Source organism: Podarcis melisellensis, assembly GCF_964234715.1.
Source record: "Podarcis melisellensis genome assembly, chromosome: 11".
Classification (NCBI taxonomy): domain Eukaryota; kingdom Metazoa; phylum Chordata; class Lepidosauria; order Squamata; family Lacertidae; genus Podarcis; species Podarcis melisellensis.
In genome coordinates this window covers 25,384,270-25,402,409 of record NC_138543.1, presented here as the reverse complement: position 1 = coordinate 25,402,409, position 18,140 = coordinate 25,384,270, and the positions used below count along the sequence as shown (strand labels likewise).

Genomic DNA, 18,140 nt, shown 5'->3' with positions numbered 1-18,140 from the left:
ACGGAAACGCCGTTTACCTTCCCGCCGGAGCGGTACCTATTTATCTACTTGCACTTTGACGTGCTTTCGAACTGCTAGGTTGGCAGAAGCAGGGACCAAGCAATGGGAGCTCACTCCGTCGCGGGGATTCGAACCGCCAATCTTCTGATCGGCAAGTCCTAGGCTCTGTGGTTTAACCCACAGTGCTACCGATGTCCCTAATGCCTCTACATAGCTCCATCCTTATTTTAGACATTGTGATATATGTATTGGTATATCCCGATGCTTAGCTGGTGATGTATCACGGTGTTGAAAATCAGATATCAGTCCTATCAGTAAGATGGACCATTGATCTCAGCTAACAAAATAACTCATATTTTCTTAGAGAAGAAGATAATAGGAAGCCTCTTTAAAGACCACCAATCTCACAACCCTATCTGGAGATGCCTAGGACTGAACCCAGGATCACAACACACAAGTTTTAACACCAATCCGTGGCTTCTCCCCAACTCTAAGGGAGCTCCCGTGCTTCTTCTGACACTGAAACACTGTTGAACACCCCCCTGATTCATAGTTACACAGAAGCCTTAGATCTGTGGCTTTTCGAAGGAGGAAATGAGGCCTATTGATATAGCAGAACACCTGTGCAGCATCAAAGATAAGTTTCAGAGAAAACCTTATCTCTAGATCAAGTTATGAACAGAGCACAGGCCTTTTTGCTCTGCAAGCTGAAGCACACAGCACAGCTTCTCAAAAGGCTCACAGATGGCAATGACTTTTTGATCTTTTAATCTTGAGAGCTGCTGCAGCATGGTGGATATGAGTGGGAGCTAGGAAATCCCCACAGTTCACCTCAGATTCAAGCTTGCTTGTGGTTTGGGGCAAGGCACAGTTCCTTCAGCCTACCGTCGGCAAGATGGTGATGGTGATAAGCATGCTGTCCTGTCTTACAGAGATGCTTTAAAGATTTCCAAGGTCATGCATTTGAAATGTTCAACAGAAGTACCAAGTCGTTGCAGCTAATCAGCCGGACCCACAGTGCAGGCAGCCTTACACCCTGATTGACTTGCAACCCAGAGCTCTCATGGGATGTAAAGTTTAATTCCCTTGTCTGGTTAGCATTTGGGCCTTCACACACATATAGAAGTTATACTGGTATGACCAGAAGGTGCTGAGTATCCCCACACTTCTAAGTACATTTATACCTTGGTTTCCAAACAGCTTAGTTCTTGAACGTTTTGGTTCCCAGACGCTGCAAACCCTGAAGTGACTGTTACAGTTTGCAAACTATTTTTGGAAGCCGAACGTCCAACGGGGCTTCCGCGGCTTCTGATTGGCTGCAGGAGCTCCCTGCAGCCAATCAGAAGCTGCCCTTTGATTTCCGAATGTTTTGGAAGTTGAACGGACTTTTGGAATGGATTCCTTTCGACTTCCAAGGTACGACTGTAGTGCCTTCCCCTGGCATTTGCAAATGCAATGCAAACAACTGTGGGGAAAGGGAGGAATTGCACGTGCATTTGCACTCACTCGCTTATGGTCCCAGATCACATGGAAGCCTTTATGGATTCAGCTACGCAGAGACATGCAAAAGCCCCCTCTCTGCAAATGCCTGCACTGTAAAAGGGAACAACATGCAGCGGGTCTACAGAGGACTATTCACAGAGCAAAATACAGGATAAAAACATGAAAATGAGTAAAGCAAAACAGCAAAACAATAACCACCCCCTCCCACAGACACATTTAAAAGGCTGTAGAATATTAATCAGCCAAAGGCCTGGTTGAAGAGGAATGTTTTTGCCTACCGCCTAAAGAAAGCTCAACTGGGCTGACAAAGTTTCTAAATGGACTGTATGCAGATATTTTAGAAGTTGTCTGTCTTGCCTCTATCTGGTTTTCTTAAAAGTAGCTTCTGTAGCCAGAAGTCAAAAGAAACTCACTAAGTTTCTGCCTGGGGGGAAAGCTCCAAGCTGGTTCTAAAGCCTCTAAAAGTATTTCAGCAAGAACAACTGTGCTGTTGTTCAACTTCAGATACAACAAACATGCATACACAAGACCTTCATTCTCTACTGAAATGCTGCAGATTAACCGGCTTGTGTGCAGCCAGTCTTGGGTAAAACAGCTAAGTACTCCATTAAACGTTAGTTTCTCAAAACTGCAGAGATCTTAGCAATGCAATACGATGTGTAACTACTCAGAAGCAAGCCCCATTAAGTTCAAGAAAAAGTGTGCACAAGATTGCAGCCTAAATTACCTTTGTTTCTAATTGCACATTGCTATGCAAACATGAATGGGGGATAACATTATGTTCTGAAACACAGAGAGATACAGCTCCTGCATACTATAATGAAAAAGGAAGTTGTGCAGAAAGCGACTTTTTGTTGTTGCTCTTGATCTTACAATTTCAGTTTGACTGTTTATATGAAGAGGCTACATTAAGAAAATAATTAAGGGGTAATGCATTCCAACTGTCCTGTCTTCAGCATCCAAATGAAAGAAATTTGTGACTTTTAACAATTTAAGGTAATGCTTTTCATTAAATGAAAAATGCACCATTTAACTTGATCGGCTTTTTGTTTCAAGATATTATTTCCTTCTTTAAAGGCGTATGCTATGCAGATCAGAAGTTTAGTACGTTCCCCTATAACACTGCCAAGAAGACAAACGGCCCAACAACTGCTTTACAGATGATGCATTTAGGAAAGCTCCTGTATTTTGGAGTTGCAGTTAATTTATTGTGAGGATTGAAAATGGAAGATTTATGTTTAGATTCTCCTAGGAGTTATTGATTACCAAAAGACAAATGGCCACTATTATAACTAACTCCACATTATTTTACTTATCCTATGAGGCACCTTTGTAAACAAAGCCTTCACTTCATTGATCATTTTTCTAACAATTGAAATCACTTCCTCTGAACCAAATAGGTCCCAAATAATAAATGTGTGAATTATTTTCTTTTTTACTTGAACCCAACCTTTGCAGCCTGGGCAGTTAGCTGGTCTTAATGCTTTATTTTTTATTTATTTTATTTTTTGTCTGTATGAGGTCACTGAACAGAACTGCTTACAATGTACATACAGGTTGTATGAAGACTTTAGTCCCAGTGATAGCTAATGCTTATGATTCACCCATCTCCATGAAACCTTTAATGGGGACAGGGGGATAAAGATCAACAAAAGTCACCCATTCCCAGACAGTAAGATCACTCCACTGGATGAAAAACCTTCTATAGATGGAAGGCAAAACTTCACTCCAGCCCAACACAGGTCAGAGACTCGTAGTGGCTTAATCCTATAACCCCAATCAATGGAAATCAGCACCCGTTGTAATAGCACCCATTAGGGGAAAGTGTATCAGGCTATAGTCTCAACCGAGAGGCTGTCTGCACATACCCCAAGCCATCACACAGTGCTGCAGAGCCATGCAGTTCACACACCACAGTAAAGCATACTTAATGGTCCTCCCCAACATCACACTGAGGAAACAAAGCATAATGCATGGCTTATCATTACTTTCGGACTCAGGGGCATGTTTTCCTCCCAACAAACCATAATGAAAAGCTGGGAGTTGATTTTGGCTCATCTACCATGATGATCACAAACCCTCGTTCAGACAAAATGCTAAACCAGCACTAGCAGTGAGGAATGGAGCAGGCACAATCAGGCCATGCATAGTAAACCATTAAGTTTGGTTTACCGTAATGTGCTCACACCATCACTGTTAAGTGTGGCAGGAGTAGTGACTATGCTGTAACATCCAGGTGAACTGTCACTTGTCAGGTCCAAGGCGCTGTGATGGGTGCCGTGCAACAACGTGAGGCAATGTTTCTTCTGCCACTACTGATCTGGACTGCCTGGTTACTGATACGCCATCTGTTCACAATGTCTACAAAGGAGAACGCCTGACACGCAGCTTTAGTCAAGATATTTCACACCTATCAATACCCAGCAATGATCGAATCTCAATTCTACAATTAAGTTAAATTATGCCAAATGAACAGATTGCTATAACGAATTTTCATTTTCAGCCCAGCCCAGTTTCTTTTCCAGAACTTTGACTTTTGCAAACTGCTTCTTGTGTGAAGGAGAAAGGATGAGGCTGAAAGGAGGTAAATGAATCCATAATGGCAGGGATTAAAAAGATGTCTGCTGACAGCAATCATGGCTTGTGTCCTTTGAATTGCCAGTCCCCTACTGCCTTTAAATGGGCAACTCCTCCTGGGCTACAGCCATCCTATGACTGACTCAAACTGGCTTTGAAACTAAAAGGATAAGTGGGACCCACAAACAAAAGGTTGCTGTGTGCAGTGATCCAGTTTGGGGTTCCATACACACAGCTATGTCCTCTTGTAGGACACTCCATCCCACCCTGTTTTTCCTCACCCTGCTGCCCCCATATTCCATGACCAATAAGCATGCTCAGTTCTGCTTATTCATCTGTTTGGTGGGTGCTATAAGAAAATGTAAGGGGACAGTAAAGTATTTTTGGTCTTTTGCAAACTTTGAGGTTTCTCCAAGTCAGCCAGTACTTCCCTCTTGGGTGGGGATGGCCCAGTCTTGCCTACACAAAGATCCACATTCAGAAAACTGAACTTTCTTCTTCTTCTTCTTCTTCTTCTTCTTCTTCTTCTTCTTCTTCTTCTTCTTCCTATATTTGTACCCCCTCAACTGGCTGCGTTCCCCAGCCACTCTAGATGGCTTCCAACAAATACAAAAGCATAATAAAACAACAGTCTTAGTCTTTAGTATTGCATGAACTATCAATCCCAGATGAAGATATGACCAAAACACACTTGAAATCTGACCCTGAACCACCTTTAAAAGATACATGCACTAGCCTTCCCAGAGCAAAGGGTTTGAAGGCTCCCAGCACAGCAGAAAACAGTCCTTAACTGCCCTTAAAAATAACCAATAATGGAAAAGATCATAGTAAAACATCAGGCTGCACAATGCCTGGTGGCCTGAGTCCTGTCCAGGGTATAATCTGCACCATTAAGAACTGATCGTGTTTACTGTAGGAGTAACCAAGGTCACCTTCACACCATACATTTAAAGTGCTATGATGCTGCTTTAAGCAAGAAAGAACCATATGCTAATATACCACCCCAAATTTTGTCACTTTATTCCTGCAAATAATGGGGTTGCAAGGGAATTGTTTTCTGGAAGAAATTAACATGGAAATGAGAACTAAACTCCCACTATATTTCATTAGATTTCCAGAAATGGTTTCCATGCAAAAGCTCACATATAGCATGGAAATTAAATTAGGAGAAAGGAATAAACCGATGTGTGGATGTATCCAGGGAGAGACTTGCAGCCAGATGTGAGCCCCAACACTTCTCACTTTAAAAGATGTCCCTTTTCCTTCTCACAGAAGAAAATGGAATCCCCCCTCCCCAGCCCCGTTCTGCCGTTGTGGTTTTAGACTGATGCAACGGAAAACGAAAGATATGACTCAGAGACACAAACTCTTCAAAAGCAAGCAACTACACTTTATTTTAACAGAAGTGATTTGCTGATACTTTTTTCTTAACCAAGTGTGTACAATGATATTAGTAAGATCATAAAAGAAAAGATCAGTCAAGTGTACTGAAATACAAGTTGTCAGAATCACTGTTGGCCATTTGCTTTTACAGTGATGAAACAGTGGGATCATTCACAGGTGAAGCCTTCCAAGAGCTATCAAACTAGAGGCCTCCTGCAGATTTCTTTTAATGCAACTCTGCACACATTAATTAGCTGTATGCCATTAATATCTTTTTTTGTGCTTTATTATACAGCACATTGAAATGCTGCGACCAATCCAGTCAAACTTACTGGATGCCACTATACAGACCCTATTCTGCATGAAGAATTTAGTTTAGTAAAGGATTCAGTTTTTACTGAAGGAAGGTTCAAAATTAAAGAGACACCTTTTACACTGGAATCCCCAAACTTTTGTCTTCCACATTGGTAAAGACCAACAGCTGTAAAGAAAGACAGATTTGCCAGTCCTCACTTGCATATACCCAGTTACAAGCTACCACAATGTATAAATGAGTTCTGTGCGTTATTTAAGGTACTCACCTTATTTCCAGTACCAAGGAAGAATTGATTTTCCATCTTTCTACGGAATGCTGGAACATTGAAGAGCCACTCTTTTGGTTTATTTTATCAGAGCTATTGACCATTGATCTACTTAAACTTAGCTCACCGTCTCTGAAAACACAATACAAAAAGAGAGCGTTAAAAATTAGCTTGGCACTAGCCATCCAGAAACCTTTTTTCCCTGCCCTATCCACATCACAAACAGCAGTGGTGTTTTATTTATATCCATGTAGGATCATGACTCTGCACCAAGCACCCACTGGATCACTTCCTACTCCCAAGGGTAACTGAGCCACCCTTTCAATTTCTCACAATGCCCTGGGGCACCTTACCTGGTGTCATTTCAAGGTATTGAGGAGAGCACATGGGAAGAACAGGGCAGGTGTCAACATCACAACTACAGTGGTACCTCAGGTTAAGAACTTAATTTGTTCTGGAGGTCCGTTCTTAAGCTGAAACTGTTCTTAACCTGAAGCACCACTTTAGCTAATGGGGCCTCCCACGGTCTCCACACCGCTGGAGCACGATATCTGTTCTCTTCCTGAAGCAAAGTTCTTAACCCGAGGTACTATTTCTGGGTTACCAGAGCCTGCGACCTGAAGCATCTGTAAGCCGAGGTACCACTGTAGTCCCAACCAGAGTACCAGGTCTGGAACGCTAACTGTTGATACCAGACCTATTTATATGTTGAAGGCCAACGGTAACTACCTGCCCTGTGATGAGGAAGAAGCATGTCAGGGAGGCAGGCACAGACAACATCAAGGCGTGCTCCGGCCAAACTGTCTCCTTCTTTCCCCACCCCCTCCCAAGTTTGCCTGTTATCTTAGGACCCGCTAGACGAAAGGGTTTTCCATTTTGGAGGCGCTTCGCAAAATGAATTTCCCCATGGGCTTGCTTCGCAAGATGAAAATGTCTTGCGAGTTCCTGCAGGTTTTTTCCCCTCCCCCCCTTTTCCTAAGCGCTAAGCCGCTTAACAGCTGATCCGCAGATAAGCCGCTTAACAGCTGATCGCTAAAAGCCGCTAAACCGCTTAACAGCTGATCGTTAAAAGCCGCTAAACCGCTAATAGTGCTAATCTGCTAAGCTGTCAATGGGCTTGCTTCGCAAGACGAAAAAACCGCTATACGAAGAGCCTCACGGAACGGATTCTTTTCGTCTTGCGAGGCACCACAGTATATCACAGGTGGGGCTTGCCTGGGCCTGACTCCCTCTGTCGCCAGCACCCAGAGAGAGGAACAAGATGCATTGACCCCATGAGGGGAGCTGAGGCAGTTTCACCCCGTGGGGCCGGGGAGGATGCAGCTTGTTCCTCCATCCGCTTTTCAACATTGTAATATACCACTATATTGTGATGTTTGGCTGGTGTTACACTGCGATGTAGAAAAGCTGATATCGCCCAGCCCTACCCATTGTGAAATTTACTCAGGCGAAGGGCTGTAGGTTAGTGGTAGAGCTTCTGCCAGACTCAATCCCCAGAATCATCAGGTATGGCTGGGAATGTACCCTGTGTGAAACTTTGAAAGGCCACCACCAGTCAGTGTGGCCAATACTGAACTAGATGGACCAATGGTCTGGCTCATAATAAGGCAGCTTCCTATGCTCTTTGTCCTACAGAGACAGAATTTACCAAAAATCCTCTCTCTTCCTTCAAAGAAACAAACTGTTTTCTATTTGGCTGAAACAACCCTCAGAAACATTTGCCCCCACCTTCCCAAGAGATATAAGCTTCCTGCTAGGGTGTTGCCCCCCAAGCCCTCTAGCATCACTGCATCCTAAAAAAAATATTAGTTTTTTGCCCACAAAAAGCTATTGCTACAATAAACTGTTTTTGTTTTTTTCCAAGTACTATAGGAAAGTTGGCTGTTTCCCTGCTGCGATAGAAGAACAAGGCTGTGTATTTTTTTAAACTCTGAACATCCACTAGATTCTGATAGATTTCTGTAGGTAGCTTCTACATTGTGTGAAAGATTACATAACACACAAAGTGAGGAAATATCAGGAAAAGCAGAATGATGTGAAGTCTGAATGCAGCCAACGTTGCTCTGGGATTGCAGAGCAGAAAGGAAGCACACTCTGACTTCAGACATTGGCCAAGGGGACCAAAGACCACTGGATGATTGAACTCCCAGGAAGAATATCATGGAATGGAACAGGGGAAACCAACATAGTTCCATCCATCAGCCAGAAAGAAGCGGCTACAAGAGACTTGCTTTCTTTCTCCCTGCCAGGAAGAATCCTTGGCTCCAACAGTCAATTTTCTTGGGAATGCAGAAGCAAAGGAAAAGGATACTCCAGCCCATTCATCTGCCACAAAAACAAAGAGCCACCAACCACTATTCTAGCAACAATACCATTATTAAGGGATGGGAGAGAAATTCAGTTCTGCTTGCATTTTATTGTGAATCTTGCCCAGCAGCATAACTCCATTGTCTGTTTCCTGCCAACAAAATGTGTTCTGAAGCCAGTATGTTGCTGGCTGACAAACTTTGATTTGTTTTATCTATGGCTTGGTGTTACATGTAAACCCAGCATTCTTCCAAAACCATGGTTTGTTTCACCATCACACCGCAGGTGCTTGCCAAGTTATAATGACACGAGACAACGGCAGCTGGGAAACAATAAAATTCTGAGAGGAAAACAAGCCATGATTTGTTTTATCACCAAGAAACAACTTGTAGCTAGTGTTATGTGTGAACCAAGACACTCCATATGTGAAGTTGGTTGAGAAACTGACACAACTTCCACAGTGAAAACAGATGCAAAGAATTCATACAGCTATTCTGCAATCTTGTTATCTATTTCTAAATCAATGGCCCCAAACTTGAACGTACATTTTGACAACACAAGCAGCAACTTCCCAGTTCCCACCTTGATGCCAAATTGTTTTTGAAATCTGGCTGACATCTTCCCCTGGAAATTCACGTCACAATAAACTAGCTAAGTCTCCACTCTATATTCATGCCCTCACCAGCCAAATTGACACAGTAGAACTTACTCCCAAGCCTGCATAGTATTGCAGCAGAAGCCTATAGCATGCTAACAGGCTGTCTTTTGCCACAAGAGACTAACATGGCCTCGCTTTCTGAAATTATTCTGTATGAAATCATTGGGCTAGGCTGTATGAGTAGGAGTCCTGTTTGGCTTACTTCCTAACAACGTACAAACTTCTTATTTTCTTATTTTCCTTTATTAACCACAGGAGGCAAGAGTCTCATGCATTAGGCAACACAGCTCTCTCTCTCTCTCTCTTTCTCTCTCTCTGCATTCTAACCTGAGCAGTTCTTAAATTCAGAATGTTTAAAACTAGTAGAATGAGCAAGAACAGGTAAGACTGACCTTCCTACCTATGGAAAGCTCTTCCTACCAAAAAGACCTCCTCTTTCTTATCAAATACGTATGCAGAATATTTCTTTGCCAATTGAGAAAGTCCAGCCACTTCTAGGGAGGCATATGCCAGGTCTAACTACATGGTCCATCCAGTCTACTATTGTTCACTGTGACTGCCAGCAGCATCGAAGAGAGTCTTCTCTGTTATCTGCAACCTGATCTTTTTAACTAGAGACACTGATTATTCAACCTGGAACATGAACTGTGGTGCCTTCTCCAAACATTCACGACATACACACACACACACACACACACACACTTAGGGAGGGAAGAAGAAGGAGTTTGGATTTGATATCCTGTTTTATCACTACCCTAAGGAGTCTCAAAGCGGCTAACAATCTCCTTTCCCTTCCTCCCCCACAACAAACACTCTGTGAGGTGAGTGGGGCTGAGAGACTTCAGAGAAGTGTGACTAGCCCAAGGACTAGCCCCAGCAGCTGCATGTGGAGGAGCGGAGACGTGAACCCAGTTCACCAGATTACGAGTCCACTGCTCTGAACCACTACACCACACTGGGATTCGAGTTAATGTCCTTTAGCAGTATACCAGCTGTGCTTGTGGAATGACGTCTGCAAAAGAAAGTGCAGGAAGCCATCACAGTTCATGTGGCTGGTTGCTCAACAGATTGCTTTAGCCCTAATACTTCCTGTTGCACAACCAGCTTCTGCTAGTTCAGCTGTGGCAGTGGAGTTCATACTGCTCAACCACTTTTATTGCCTTTCCACTAGCCCAGCAGCTCCTGTGCTGGCAAATGAAGGAGAACACCAAACCCGGGTCTGAACATCCACAAGCAGCCTCTCATCAGCAGATCGCAAGTCACTTTAAAAGTCAGTGGAATTCTGTGCACTGCAGGTAGAAATCTTTCCCATTACATTGGTATGCATAGAGGCTTTAGTTTGCTCAAAAGCATCCAGGAACCTGACTATGTGAAGAAATTATAGGATCAATGATCATACATTAATATATACTGGATTTGCACCTCATCCGATATGCAGTATTGATTTACAGCTAAGAGTGCCACCTACTGAAAAACCAAACGCGCTTTACTCCTCACTTCAGACATAATTATTTTTGTGGGATGGGGAAGGTTTTCAAATTAAAAACCATGGTCTTTAAAGTGTTGTGTCGTGAAGAATAATTATATGATCTTCACTGAACACTACTTATATGAATCCAGAGGGAAAGAACAACATCGAGATTCATGACAAGATGTTTTTCCGTCTTCTAATTCAATGCGCAATATATTCCAAAAAGCCCTCGCAAAACAACCATCACTGATTTTCCCTCTTTATCCTCTGCTGCATTGCAATATACACTGAGAGAGAGAGAGAGAGAGAGAGAGAGAGAGAGAGAGAGAGAGAGAGAGAGAGAGAGAAAGAGAGAGAGAGAGAGAGAAAGAGAGAAAGAGAGAAAGAGAGAAAGAGAGAAAGAGAGAAAGAAAGAAAGAAAGAAAGAAAGAAAGAAAGAAAGAAAGAAAGAAAGAAATGCATTAAATTGCAATGAAAAGGATTCTTGCTTGTGCTGGACTAAGTGTAGCCCATTAGAACTTTCAGGAAGTGAATGGCATGGGGAGCAGAGGTTGGCTTTTCACAACGTTTTTGTCCCTAAAAGTGCTAATGCTTGAAATACAGCAGACACAGGAGCTCACAATTTACTTGGAGTGCCCACCCACAGATTTAAAGTACATGAAAGCAACCTTAAATCTGTTGTGGGCACTCCAGGTCCCAACTGTTTATCATTAAGACATTTCTCCAAATCCCCACTCAAGGAGATGCTCTTGATGCATTTGGTTCATGTTTACTTTCACTTTGTCATTTAAAAGACATTCTTTCAACCAGCAAAACTGTGACACTGTCCTTGGGATCTCAGCAATATCTGATTGCTTTTAAATCCCACTAGGACTTCAGTGTGCTTAATGTTAGCTGGATCATGCCTCTCTTACTTGAGCTACTGAGCATAATTTTTATGACCCCCACCAATGTTTTAAAGCAGAATCTCTCTTTATGTATTGCTTAGAGAGCCAGTGTGGAGTAGTGGTTAAGAGCAGTAGACTCGTAATCTGGGGGACCGGGTTCGTGTCTCCGCTCCTCCACATGCAGCTGCTGGGTGACTTTGGGCTAGTCACACTTCTCTGATGTCTTTCAGCCCCACTCACCTCACAGAGTGTTTGTTGTGGGGGAGGAAGGGAAAGGAGAATGTTAGCCACTTTGAGACTCCTTCGGGTAGTGATAAAGCGAGATATCAAAACCAAACTCTTCTTCTCTTCTTCTTCTTATTTTATTCACCACAGCAAAGCCTTACCCTAGTTTAAAAGCAAGCTTCTCTTATCCTACAAAAGGGCAAGCCAGGCTTAGCTTTAAACCCAAGGCAAATCTAGTAAGACAATTCATCTAGATGCATCATCCATATTATCAGCAGTCAGCATAACACAACACTCTTAACACAAGAAAGCATGCTTTGCTGTTTGTGGCAAGTAGGCAGAGCATACACAGAACAAGAATGTCTTTCCAGATTTGTAAGGAAGTTGTCCAAAAAGTAACTCAAGTGCTACTTCGATGGTCCATAGGGCTATATATAACAGCTGCATAGAAGAAGGGATTTTAACCCGTGTAGATTCTGACGTAATCTACACTTGCTTGAAATTCCCTCTCCTATACAACTATTAATGGAGGAGTCCTTGCTTCGTCTGCATCGAGCTACCCTATGGTCCACTCATCCCTGAACTTGACTTTTACAGCCTGATTCTAAGCGAGTTTACTCAGAAATAGGTGTCCCTGAGTTCAACAACTAAATGAGCAGAACACAACCCTGGAATGCAAGCTGACAAGCTATGGCTGCAGGATTAGGACCAATGCCCTGACCATTGCTTCTACAACATCATATGTACATTCTACAACATAAAGGATATTAACTTTTAAAAGACAAGTCATAGAAGCACACCGTTAAAACTAATTGCTATGGATGTTTGTTTCAAAAGGCTCTTGCACATTACTTAACCAGAAGTCTAGGGCGAGGGATACCATGTAACATTACTTCTCAAATAGCAGGTCCAACAGTTTGACTTGACCTCCAAAGTCACATCCTCCATTGTCTCCTGAGATAGGCAGATGTCATCATGCTAAAAACAGTACCAGGTTCAACATCTGCACCACATGCAAAAAAAAATGTAGGTTTTATATCTAGCAGACAGCCTTTACTGAGATTAGGTATCTTAGTAAAAAGTGAAGTCTTAGTTTCTTACACCAAGTTGCACTACAAAATATCTCAAAGGCAAACAGAAGTTTGGAAGCAAGCTATGACTAAAACTATGCAAGAGGAAATAGTGGTTATTTCATTCAGAAGATGCTAAAGCTGTCTACAGACGAAATACATTTATTTTACTTCAATGCGTTTTTATTTCATGTTATAAAAATAGGCTTATTTTCCATGAATTCCATAAAATCTTTCAAGCAGATACTAAATAAGTATTTAAAGAATTACAGCAGCAGATATAAAATGAGAAAATGTAAACGAAGGATGAATATATGCCGATGCTCCTATTTGCAATATTATTTAGCTGCAGCTCTCTAATAAGCCAATCTTTTAAACAAATATTTAAAGGACTTGGAAGGAAGTTTCCTGGTGTTCATGGAACTTTCAAGCCAAGGGCTTCAGAATGGAGAGCTAGTAACAAGATCCACTATTCTGGTTAGTAAACAAGAGGTAGGTGGATTGTTGTTTTCCTCTGCCCACAGAAAAGTGACATCAGCATACATGATCCAGGAGGAAGCTAGCAGGGGAGCAAAAGGCTTTCCAAAAAAAAAAAACAAGAGTATTGATTGCTCCATTTACAAGCAACAAGGAGACAGGGAATACAGACTCCGGTTTTGCTGTGATTTAGGGCACATGTGTTTCACAATGTGGTTGTGTTTTTTTTGTCACAGATGGAAACAAGATTAGCTGCAGCTCCACTGAAAGGTCCCATCACCTTATGCAAGTCCTTGCCCTGCCAATTACGTCTTGTAAAGTTAAGTAGCATCGCAAGTACCCAGCAAAGAGCAACCAACTCTTGATTCTACATCTCTGCCCCTATTTTCCCTTCTCTTGAAACCTTGCAGTCAAAGGATGGGGAAAGCACATGGCCTTTATGAGTCTAATAGTAAAAGGGTGTTAAAGAGATCTTGCGCACAGAAAGTCATTTTAAAAGCTTTGGAGGACCTCCCTCCCCCCCAAAAAAAACCCTGATATGCACTCAACCTATGCTTTTAATACATAAAGGGCACTTTCAAACTGTCGCTATTATCAGGTGGGATTCAATCACATAGTGGAAAATTCAGGTGTTACAACTAAAGCTAATTTGGCACTCCACAAAGTCAGAAACAACAGGGTGGGGGGGGGAATGTACTGCAGCGTGGGATAATGTTTTTGGTTTTTTGCACAGTCATATAACCTCCCTGCAAACAAAATTGGAAGGAATCAATAGATCACATAGGTCATCTAAACCGCCTGCAAATGTTGGACAGAAACATCAGGTTGAATGCCAAATAAACAGATCACCTGGAAGCAAGCAAAGTTTGGACAGGAAAGCCAACAGGGATGAGAACTGGTGATACTCATGAACCCCAACTCTCTTCAGTCCCAGCCAGCATTATCAATGGCCACAGATAATGGGAACTAATTCAACTAATTCAACCACAAGTTCCTCATTTCTGGGTTGGAATGAGTAAATAGCCTCCAGAAGTCTTATTTGGGAGTTTTTGATTTTGCAAACGAACTCAAAACAGGAAGGATGGGTGAAAATGAAAGAAGGGTTCTCTGCACAATGTGTTACCCCCTCCAGAGTTGTAATGAGTGGACTAATAGAGGAAGAGGCCTCGTGCTCTATGGGTTGCGCAAACTCTTCGCGGGAGACGAGGAGCAGGAGGTTTCCTATCTTGCTGGCAGTGGAACAAAGAGTCTCGTCTTTTGTCTTTCGTACACGGGAAGCCAGCGCCGATCTAAAGCCAAGCGGAGAGCCTTTTCCTGTTTGTGCAAACCTCGCAAAACCGCCTCGCGGATTTTTAGGCAGAGGAAGTGCAAAGGCCCCCCTCCCCCGCCTATTTTTCTTCTTTTTGCTCGCGGAAAAGCACTGCCGAGGGCTGGCTTCTGCTGCTTGCGTGCTCTCCACTGGGAACCAGTTGTGCGCATCTGGCCTGGCGTAGCCCCGGGATGCAAGCAGCAGGCAGGAGAGATGGAGGCAGCGGAGGAACCCCAGCGGTGGGCAGTCAAACGTACGCGCCTCCCCTTTTTGGCACGGCTGCCTAGGAAGCCGAGAGAGAGAGAGAGAGAGAGAGAGAGAGAGAGAGAGAGAGAGAGAGAGAGAGAGAGAGAGAGAGAGCGCCAGCACAGACTACATGAGCCGTAGCTCGCCGGCAAATTTTGGAACTGGGCTCAGGTGCGCAGTGATGCCGCGTGGGAGGGGCAGCGCCGTGCGCGATCCTAAACGCACTGCGCATAAACTTCAAGGCGCCTATTCAGGCGCAAATCCAACTGAATCTCACGGGGCTTACTTACTCCCGGGTAAGTGAGGGGTGTCGCAGCTTTCTTGGAAGCATGTCCCATTAGACTCGAGGAAAGATGCTGCGGGGTTGAGGCTGCCCATACAGAGAAGGCGATGCCTTCTTGCGCACGCTTGCCTCAGGCAGCCTCCAATCCCTCCATTCTCGGAACGAGACGCTACCACTTCGCCTAGCCACGCATTGAAAGGCGAGGGAGAGGGAGGCAGAGACAGGCAGAGTGACCGGCTGCATGGACAACGCGCAGGAAGGATAAAAAATCGCACATTGGATGGGCAGAGGGTTGCAGTTACTCCTAAAGGCTTGCTTTTCTTTTCCTGCACAATGATCCATGCTGGATTTCCTAGGCGCCTCATATACCCTCTCCACAGCATCTGTGCAAGGCAAGCACACAAACACACACATCCCAGCTCGCCCCACGCCAAACCAGCCTGCTCGAGCATTAGCTATTATTGCCACGCTTGGAAATGCTTGCAGGCGTCAATGAAATAATGCAGCAACAAATACCCTCCGCGGAGCTATCAAAGCTCTCCGGTTTGTTGCTGCCGCCGCCGACATAAATAGAACAACCTCCAGATTCCACCATCCCCACCACTCCCTCTCTCTCCTTGGTGTAGCTAGTTCGGCAAGCCTGCGAAAATCAAATAATAAATTTAAAAAGTGGGGGTTTTGTTCCAAGACTCAGACAACTCTGCAATGATACGATTCTATGATTCCAAAGCAACTTTCCACAGGAGGTTTTAAAGCTTTTAAAAACGAAACAAAAAAACCAACAAAACGACTCACCACGCTTGACAGACGAGAAAGGACAACAAAGCCCTAAGTGGGAACCCGCAAGAGACTTTGGGTTTTTTGTTTTGTTTTTTGGCAATAAAAAAGAGCGACAAGAAAGAAACAGACGGGGATCTTTGTCAGAGATGAGGCGCGTGTTTCTATAGCGAGTCACTGACAAACACGGAGAGGGAATAGTATTTAGAGTCCCAGGGAACTTATCCTACGTGCCATTGAACTAGCTAAGAATAAAACTTCAAGGGGATCAAGAGAGGCCGAAATCTCAAACACGCTCGCTAAGAAGAAAGTCCCGTCAGTCGGACCTGGAGATAAATCGCCTTTCCGGCCTTATTATCCTCCTAAGTCGACCCATTCATTTCATTCTGAGGGTAACTTGCGAAGGGTAACTACTTCGAAGTTAGCACGCTTAGGATCGTGCTGCGCAACGGCTCTTGGAAGGCTCACTCCGCTACTGTGGGCGGGGTACAAGGGGGACTTATGAGGAACGCTGCTCTGGGACAGCAGAGATGGCAAAGCCCATCATCCTGTGCGCACTTACTTGGGAGTAACTCCCAGTGCACAGCAGGCAAGGATCCGGCTAGGAGTTCCGGGGAAAAGATCGGTGCCAGCCAAACTTCGGAGAAATGCCACTCCCCCTTTATCAACACAGAAACATAACAAAGCCGGCGTGACACCGCTTTCTGCAGTGCAAACCTCCCGCTACTTTCGTACCAAAAGCTAGAAATTTATTTATTTTCTTAAAAAGCAAAAAACCGCACCCCATCTCTTCGCTTTGTTCAGCTCATCAATTGCAAATTAACCCAACCGGCATTAATCATTTGAGACCACGTTTTTATTTTACCCCCGCGATTTATTTCTGCCTTTTCCAAGGCATCTCCTCCTGGATCCCATCGGAACGCTTAATTAGGCGGCGGGGGGGGGGGGGGAGTTGTTCTCAGGCTACAGATCAAAGCACGCGAACATCATCAAAAGGAGGCAGGTCTGATGAATGGGAAGCGGCGAGGTCCAGGGGCGCAAGCCGAACGCGGCGCTTGCATCTTACCCGCTCTTTCCCCCTTGGTCAAGAAAAATAAAATAAAAGGTGTGCACAGACAGACAGACATCCAGACCCTTTGCATTTACCCGTTGGCTTGTGTCTCCTGGTGCTCCTCCGTTCTCGCAATCTCTTTTGTCTTGTAAAAAATCAGGAGGATACTTATCGTGCAGATAGTCCACCTCTTCCGAATCGAACGCATGTCTCCTTCCTCCGGCAAATAGGCGTGCGCGCGTTTGTGTGTATGTTCCTTCTGTTTCCTTTGTTTGGCCGGATGGCTTTGGAAAAAGGAGAGGAGAAAAAGAGCAAGGGATCAAATTAAGGACCAGCAGCAAAAAATCAAAAGCCGGCGGGATGCTGGAGGGATCAAAGGCGACGGCGGCGGCTGTTTCCCCTGGGCAAAGTCCTCTTGCCCACGCGCTCCCGCGAGCTCCTCGCTCCAGCCTCTCCGCGCTCCTCTCACGCTGCCTTCCAGTTTAGGTAACAGCAGAGGCGGCAGCCGCCAGTCTCCGGGGCGTCACTTAGCGCCGCCCTCCTCCTGGCGGTGAAATGATGAGCCGAGCCCGGCCAATAGGGGGCCAGAGGAGGCGGAGACGGCGCCTGCCCGAACTTTAAAACAGCTCCCGGCTCGGAGCTGCTCGGCAAAGCGGAGAGGAAAAAGGATCTCTAGAACGCGAGCAGCATCTCTTCCATCTAAGGGGTTGCAATTCAGTCCCGGGGCGCAGTTTTACTCGGAAATAAGTTCTAAATCAGTGCAACGTGGCTTAGGGAGCGTGCGCAGGATTGCTGCCTTGCACTCGGGAGGAATGATCCTTAGTTGCAGCTCGCTGCCCGGTTTTGTTCGTAGAGACCCGAAAGATGTGAACGACGACTGATAGTTGGAGACGACGCATCTGAAGTCCGACCCCTGTAATGCAGGAATCTTTTGCCCCAAGTGGGATTCGAACCCACGACCCTGAAGTTAAGGGTCTCGTGCAGAAAGCCTGTGCTGTCAACGCAGCCTGGAGCAGACTCAGGGCTGGGTCTGTGTTAGGTGCAGTAAGTAATGGTGCACTGTAGGTACAGAACAGCCTCCATTCTTTCTCTCTCTCTCTCCCATCCCACTAGGAAAAAGCCTTCCTTGGAGTTGTATATAACCGTGTTCAACTGTATTTGAATGCCAAGCTTCAACAGACAACCCAGGACAGGTTTCAAGGGTGTTTTAGGTTGGATTAAGCTGCATTCCAAACTTCCAGGCTGTTTATAGCTGGGACTCAGTGGTATAGAAAAACATTCAAAGACAAGCGAGCAAATAGTTCAGGCTCAAAGGCAGGGCCGTTCTAGAAATAC

General features: G+C 44.5%; 1 protein-coding gene across 1 annotated transcript in view; it reads right to left on the bottom strand.

The window, feature by feature from the left end:
• ST8SIA4 (ST8 alpha-N-acetyl-neuraminide alpha-2,8-sialyltransferase 4) overlaps positions 1-17,290 on the bottom strand; it is an 88,987-nt gene extending 71,697 nt beyond the window's left edge. Inside the window, exons 1-2 of the mRNA XM_081930736.1 lie at positions 16,901-17,290; positions 6,045-6,176 (exon numbers count right to left, since the gene is read on the bottom strand). Of these exons, the coding sequence (XP_081786862.1) occupies positions 6,045-6,176; positions 16,901-17,013 (245 nt within the window). The 5' untranslated portion in view covers positions 17,014-17,290. The remainder of the gene's footprint in view (positions 1-6,044; positions 6,177-16,900) is intronic.
• Between the last annotated feature and the right edge of the window lie 850 nt (positions 17,291-18,140).